This window comes from Cimex lectularius, unplaced genomic scaffold (assembly GCF_000648675.2).
Source record: "Cimex lectularius strain Harlan isolate CLEC.00 unplaced genomic scaffold, Clec_2.1 scaffold345, whole genome shotgun sequence".
NCBI lineage: Eukaryota > Metazoa > Arthropoda > Insecta > Hemiptera > Cimicidae > Cimex > Cimex lectularius.
Genome location: NW_019392908.1, coordinates 238,748 through 246,529, shown reverse-complemented (window position 1 = coordinate 246,529; position 7,782 = coordinate 238,748). Strand labels below are relative to the sequence as shown.

At 32.8% G+C, this 7,782-nt stretch overlaps 1 protein-coding gene across 4 annotated transcripts in view; it reads right to left on the bottom strand.

Annotated features, from left to right (window-relative positions):
• Nucleotides 1-1,525: 1,525 nt before the first annotated feature.
• The window catches only part of LOC106664228, a 12,536-nt gene continuing 6,279 nt past the window's right edge, over nucleotides 1,526-7,782 (bottom strand). For 3 of the 4 annotated variants that reach the window (XM_014389728.2, XM_014389730.2, XM_014389731.2), the window contains exons 4-8: nucleotides 6,894-7,591; nucleotides 6,759-6,835; nucleotides 3,539-3,652; nucleotides 3,426-3,469; nucleotides 1,526-1,694 (exon numbers count right to left, since the gene is read on the bottom strand). In XM_014389728.2, coding sequence (XP_014245214.1) covers nucleotides 3,441-3,469; nucleotides 3,539-3,652; nucleotides 6,759-6,835; nucleotides 6,894-7,591 — 918 coding nt within the window. In that variant the 3' untranslated portion in view covers nucleotides 1,526-1,694; nucleotides 3,426-3,440. Of the gene's footprint in view, nucleotides 1,695-3,425; nucleotides 3,493-3,538; nucleotides 3,653-6,758; nucleotides 6,836-6,893; nucleotides 7,592-7,782 lie in introns of all 4 variants that reach the window. The other variant, XM_014389729.2, reaches the window with a different exon arrangement.

The window sequence follows — 7,782 nt, the reverse complement described above, 5'->3', positions numbered from 1 at the left end:
AAATTGTTTATTAATTGTTTCAAAAGTATTTAACAATACATAAAAAATATGAGTGAAGGAAGAGATTTTGAAAAATAAAACAGGAACAACGTTAATATGCTAACAATGTTTATTTTCATACTATCATATGTTAAATCTTAAAACGATTTTTTGACAATTGTGTTACGTTTTTTAATGATTATTGTTTCTTGTGAAAGACCAGGAAGAAAATTAGGCAAACTTTAGTAATCATGGATGGAAATCGTGCGTTGTATCATAATTTCAGTCTTGCCGCTGCGAACCTGTTGCCTTTTGTCGGAGAGCTGAGGGATCCGAGCCATGCCAAAATGGCGTTGATTTATTCAATCGGCAGACACCTTCAGTACAACAAATGCGACAGAATTTCAGAAAGGGTCTGCGCCATCGGGGAGCTCCTCGCCCCACAATTCGACGATGAGAGATCGTTGAGCGAAACGAAGTCACGACAGAAGTTGGTTCAAGTCGTTCATACTTTACTCTCGTCGAAAGAGTTGGCGAGAGTGTCCGACCTCGATACGAAAATCTGGAACCGAGAGAGTGGAGAAGAAGGATTTTTGGCACAGTTGGCCTTTAGAGGAGATAAGAAAGAATATTGGCCCGCTGTCATCCCGATAACCAAAAGAGCTTTCCTCGACAAACATGGAAATAATTTGCTGACACCACAGATAGCTATGGCTATTTTAGCTCTTATCACTGTGTACGGGAAGCCAAATTTAAAGGACGAAGTTATTTGTATTTTATTAAGTATGCATTTAGGATTGCTAGACAAAGAAAATCTTTCTGACTACATGTCTTCTATTTCAAAAGGTATAAAAGCAAAACATAACATCACCTCGAATATTAGAAAAGAACTGATTGAAGCTGTTTACAAAACGTATAAAGACGATTTTGACGATAACGTGGCGAAAGCGATATTTACGTTTTGGGACTCATGGGTAGCACCGAATATTCGCCTTATGATTCAGCCAGAAGTTAAATCATCTTTTGAAAAATTACAAGGGATAAATAAAATCAAAAGAGCCATTATCTTATACCCTGATTTTTACTGGGAGAATTTAGCCATCAATCCTGGAGTATTTCAAGAGCTGGTGAACGTTTCGGAAGCTTTGTCGTTGATCGTTTCAAATCCTTATTATGTTTATAAAAAAGACTACGGTGTGGTCAAGTCCTCTAATTACCCCACTGTTGAGGCAGTAGCGACTGTGCTAATCGAGCGGAACAAAAACACCGGAAAAAAGGGTAAAAATCACAAATTGAGTAAGAAAATCACTGACATCATCAACGATTATTTCGAAGGGAAAGAAATTGATTCGAAAAGGGGTATCTCCGGTGAAATCTATTCTCTAGTAACCGACATCAAACGGAATGCAGGCTTGATCGTCCCAGAAGGAAAAACACGTGCCTATAGAGTTGAGGATGTTCACAAAAGGATTGACGAAATTATGAAAAATGGATGCATGGAAAAGTGTTACTCTTTCAACTTTGCACGCAATTAAAAACAAAAGAGTTCGATAATATAATATATTTACAAATAAATTACAAAACCTAATCTACAGAATTAAGTGAATGTGAACATTTATGTAACGTTTTGGTAAATCTACTAATACAAAATTGAAGGAACTTCTTGAGCTAATAGTAAAATCCAAAATGGAACTTCGACTCTTGGATGTTTTGTACTGCAGAAAAAACAAAAATTATTAGTTAGTTCAATTAATTTTTCTTTTTTGAAAAGTTTTAGTTGAAATGAAAAAGACAGTGCCACGAGCGGGATTCGAAGCCACGACCTTCGGCTCAATACGTCGCTGCCTTACCACTTGATCTATCGTGACTTCGATCCACTCGAACACCAACTCTTAATCTCAACCTACAACCTTTCAAATTTTCCCTCCTTTTTGCCTTTTTTCAAATGAGAATCAGGTTTCGATACTCGGCACATTTGAAGTGGCCACGGGGAGCTGTTAGTGAAGCTATACTTCGTTTTACTCATTAAATCCATTATATTTAGTGGTCTTTGACTAAATTACTTTTTTCAATTAATTAACCTTTTTTGTAAGGTTTTGGTTGAAATGAAAAAGCCAGTGCCACGAGCGGGATTCGAACCCAAGACATTCGGTTAAATACGCCGCTGCTCTACCACTTGAGCTATCGTCACTTCGATCCACTCGGACACTAACTTCCCTTATTTTTATCTCAACCCCTTTTTTAAAGCATGAAAAAAGATATCTGACTTTTCTAAGTTCAATTACATTCCAAATTAGCATTTTAAACTTCAAATTGGCCTTTTTTCTAACTTCAAATTATCACTTTTTAATGTCAAATTATTCATTTCATTTTCAAATTAGGAAGTTGGTATGAAATATAAGTATATAGAGTAAAATTTCTGTATACTTGATAGATAGAATGTAATTGACTTGTATTGTCCTGAGCGTAATCAAAGTACGCAGAAAACAAACTTTGAGTGAGTAAAATTCTTTGATTGAATATAAAAAATATAATTTTTTGCATTGTATAAATTCACTTTTTTCCACATCCTACATGTATTTGTTAAATGTAAACAATGTTTGTAAATCCCAGGCCCTGAAGATGATCTCAATAAAGATCGAAACGTTGGCACAATAAAGAAAATGTTTTTTCTGAAACCTACATCACACCAGACCGCATCTCACGATTTCTGAATAATTATCGACTAACGGTCACTAATCACCACACATATAGATATATAATTGAGCTATATAATAATTTTTTTTATGATGTTCTAAGATCCCAATTGTTTTATTCTACAAAGATGTTTCAAATGTGCAGGAATTTTTCTTTACATACTTATATTTCGTTCCATCTTATTAAGTTTTAAGGTTGACAAAACTTTAAACTAAAAAAGAATAATTTGACATTAAAAACCAATAATATTATATAATAAATCTAGATCTTTTTCTTATTGCCTAGTCAATAATTTCATTTATTAACACCCATATTATAGCAATGCATAACTGGGAAAAATCTTTGTTATTAAGAATATTGAAAAATTCTTCTATTTCCAATCCGACCTTCCCAAAATCGATCCACTCAGACACCAACTCGCCATCTCTACCTCAAAAAATATTAATTAATTGAAAGAAGTAATTTGGTCAATGGACCTCTAAATATAATGGATTATTAGTTAAACCGAAACTTGGTATTTAAATTTTCAATGGGCACACAAGAATATCTAGTTAGAATACGTTAAAATGTGACCAGATAAATTCTACTGGGAAAGTCTCATCCCAACAAATAACTTAAATTATTTAGTTAACTATAAATCGATAATTATTTGCAGATTACTACTAAAGCCAATAATCAAAAAAAGAAAAAACTAAACCAATACTGAATAATAGATAAATGTATTTTTATTTTCAAAATGTCATCCTTACCTTAATAACCCATCATTAATATGCAGCATCGTCCCACTTGGAAACTAATGAAATTTATTGAAAATAACTTAAAAAAATATAATTTGATTTAAAAGTTCATTACAAGTACTTACAAGGCTTATAACTTTCAATTTTGTCTTTTTTGTAAACCATTTTATAAGTGATGAGAATAATTATTAAAAGAAGTAGTACGAGTAATATAAGGAGAAGAATGTACAATGTTAAACCTGAAACAATTGAGATTAGTTTAACATAAAAAAGTTTAAAAATATCTGAAATACAAAATTGGTAGCCAGTTAGCTCAAACAAGTTATTTCTATACATATTTTAAGAATTTTAAACGTATAAAATTAATTTTGTAATTTAAATGAACTTTTTTGGTGATAGTTGTAAAATATATTAAAAATATATCCCACGCGTCTTGCCAATGGGCACTAGGAACCGAGAAAAAATATTTCAAGTAATTTTGAGTTTTTAAACAAGTTTTTATGACTTTTTCTGTACGGATTTGAAAATTATTATATAACAGTCAATTTTTTTTTATTTCTGGCAAAAGAATCAGTGCGTAGGATCGTATTAAATATGAAAAAAGTTACAACAAAAAGGCGCTTTTAGTAAAGAAGGCAAAAATAATTTTCTCTACTTCAAAAATGTCTAGAATTTTGCAGTTATCCATAAAATGGGTGTAATAATTAGTCACCAAGTGATGTAGCAAAGTCGTCTAATTTTTTTTTTTAGCAAGAAACAATGATTTTCGTTTTCTGCTTTCTGAATTTATACAATTTTTGGTAAAAATAAAAAAAAATTGTCATTTCCATCTTTCATATTCACCTGTATTTTTTAAATCCGAAATACCCCTGAATACAATTGTTTGGAAAAATAACTCTTTTTCTTAAAAATTTTGTCTCAGATTTTTTTTACAAAAAAATTATTTTGCAAGGATTTAAAAATTACATTTACTGGCACATTCTTGGGTTTGTAAATAAATTAAAACCTGAGATATAAAATAAAATGTTTAGAGCAATTTTATTTATTTCATCCTTATTTATATCATTTATAATGATATAAAATCTAAATGTTGTGGACATAAAATGAACCAATTGACATTCTGCTCTCTAATGGTTCTATAGCGTCCAAATTGTATAAAACTTAGAAGAGTTATGAATTTTTAAGCGAATCAACGGGCATTCTCTAAAAACTATTTGCGGAGAACCCAGCTCATAATTTTTATTTTTTATTGAAATGAAAATTGGTACTTAAACGTATTAAAATGTGTTTAAAACAAATCTGTATTATTTTTGTTTTACATTTTCAAAGTATAATATTTTTGGCCTACATTCTTTACTACTTGGTTTGTGTACGTTTTAATTACATAATATAAATTTACAGCGCTTATGTTTTATTTATATTAGATGAAAAAATCAAATTATATATAATAACTATAATAATAATTATTATATAATTTAAAAAATAACTTAAATTAGCTCAATTTTATCTCCGCTCCTAGGGCCCAATGGCAAGAACACTCCGACACATGTCTAATATTTTTCAACATAATATCACGGAAAATTTTTCATTAAATTCCACGGCCATAGCGTATTCTTGTATACCTTGGTAAAGAGTATAAAATATTATGATTAAAATATTTAGGGTAGTTTGCTGTGAAATGAAAAAATGGGTGATAATCGTCGATATTTTTTCGAATTTTCACGGTTCTTTAAGATTCATCGAAAATTGACTACGCTCTGACTGAACTTCCTAGACGTTGGCGAATACCAAAACTGCTCTTGATCTAAATGTAAAAAGCTCAAAGACATTGAAGTTGACAGTGTGTTGTTACTTTATCAATACACAGTTGAATGGCTGTCAGCTTTATTACAAAAAAAGTTTATAATGTAAGAATGTTAAAATTTGTTTCAGAAATGTTAACTTTCGAAGATGAAGCTACAATGGATGAGGAGTAATAGTATGCACTTTGAGAACTTGTTGCATTAGAGTGCTTAAAGGTAAGAACTTAATCTGCTCTAGTGGCCATGTTTTATTTTGCTCACACAAAAGTCAATCTTTATTTTATGTTGGATCTGTAGTATTTAGTTTTTATGTAAATAATGAAAAATGTTGTCGTCAATGATTATTCAGAAATCGTGAGATGCGGTCTGGTGTGATGTAGGTTTCAGAAAAACATTTTCTTGATCGTGCCAACGTTTCGATCTTTATTTCGATCATCCTCAGGGCTCAAAGTGTTTGTTTTATGCGTAAGTGTGTCATTCTTGCGTGTCGTGTTGAGAGTGCCCAAAATTCTTGCTGTCGTCAATTTAAATCTTCACCTTTGCTTAAAAGCTTAATTTTCAACAGCTGATTTGATTGTTTGATCTCCCACACATCTCGAAAAAGAATGTATCAATCCTACCTACTATACCATTCGAACGCTTGTTAACTGTAACAGCTTTACTTAAATTTTCCCGTCTCTTGAAAGTGTCGTCAAAGCGTAGTGAATTTTTGAAATTCTTTGAAAATATTTATTTAAGGTATTGGTTGAGATAAAAAGTCAGTGTCAGTGTCATCACGAAACCACGATCTTCGGCTAACTGCGCTAAATCCCGCTCGTGACACTGACTTTTTTTATATCGACCAATACCTTAAATAAATACTAATTAATTGAAAAAAGTTAATTGGTCAATCGGACCACGGACTCTAATGGATATAATGAATAAAATGAAGTATTTCTTCATGAAAGCTCTCCGTGGCCATTTCATTGCTGAGAATCAAATAAATTACACGACATTTGAAAAATGGCAAAAAGGAGGGAAAATTCAAAAGGTGGGGTTGAGATGGTGTCCGAGTGTATCGAAGTCACGATAGCTCAAGAGTTAGAGCAGCAGCTTATTTAGCAGAAGGTCGTGGGTTCGAATCCAGCTGGTGACAATGGCTTTTTTATCTTGACCTTTAATAAATATTATATATTGAAAAAAGTTAATTGTTTAATCGGATCACGAACTCTAATGGATTTAATTTTATTAATTTGCTCAGAGAAACGGCTATCAGTTGCATTGAGATGGTTCAGGATATGTCTCATTCTTTAGACAATTTTACGTAGATTTCTAGAAAACAAAAAGAACTTTTGATAAGAAGTTATAGGTAACGTAGAAAGTTTATTGTTTTGTGTTAAAAGTTAAATTTGTTTAAAAAATCATATATTCTCAAGAGTGAGAGTGAAAAACCCCGTTTATGCGGCTTTCTGCTGCATTTGGAACGTACTACCAAATATTTTTGCATTTCACAGCCGACCACCCTTTCAATTTGTGCTACCTTTTATGAATTTTTTTGACTTACTTTCCAAAATAATAATTGAAGTCGGTTGAGGTTGAACACACGGACACAATCGAATGATCCGTACCTTTCCTATCGTGCTAAAATCAAAGTTTTTTGAAAAAACATTTCTTTGTGGTTTCATAGTTTATTACTTACAGATAATCGTTGCAGAAACAAAGTTCACAAATTCCAGTTGAATTTTCACCAATCGGGTATACAAATGTGAAACTGACATTTACATGTAATATTTTATTAATATGCGTATTGTTAGTTGAAATTGTAGGGTAGTGGTTTGAGGTGTATTTGCCTGATGCCAACTGACAGAAGCTGTAGGCCGATTCGCCTTCCAGGCCTGTTCGACATTCGAAAAACGCACCCGAAAAATTTTCAGTACGTTTGTTCATTCTGACCAAAGCTTTGCAATCGGTCGGGACCGTTACAGCCTTCACGCCATCCGGCAGATAAAACTTTTTTTTGCCTCTGCGTACAAGGCTTTCGGTCTTATTTCCAAGACCATGACAGCAATCTTCAGTTGTGTTTTTCTCACATGTCGTGACGCAGAGGGATTTGAACGCTTTCACCGGGTCGGGAAAGCATTCGCACGCGCCAGGAACCGCGCAGTAAGAGTTCACACATCTTTTATGGTAAGCGGGCCTGCAACTTTCGCCCTGTAAAATAAATCCGTCGGGGCATTGACAGTCATCAGGAGTATCGCACTCTCCGTCGTTGCAACCGTCATCGCAAAGCCTTATGCAAATGCCAACATCACTTCTACATTTCTCTTTACATTCTGATGGAATTTCCTCCTCCGTACGATAAGCCCTACAGCAACGCCCACAAACATTTTTCTCATTCTGCAATCAAATTCACACAAAATATCGGGTTGTCCGGAAAATAATGCAGGATTTTAAGTTTTCATTAAAAAAAATCTATATAAAATATTCTGTTTACGTTTACAGGATTACTCATTTGTATGAATGTCAACACTTATTAATCCTCTTCCAAATGATATTGTTTGTTTACCTCTGTAGCATTCCGCTACTTG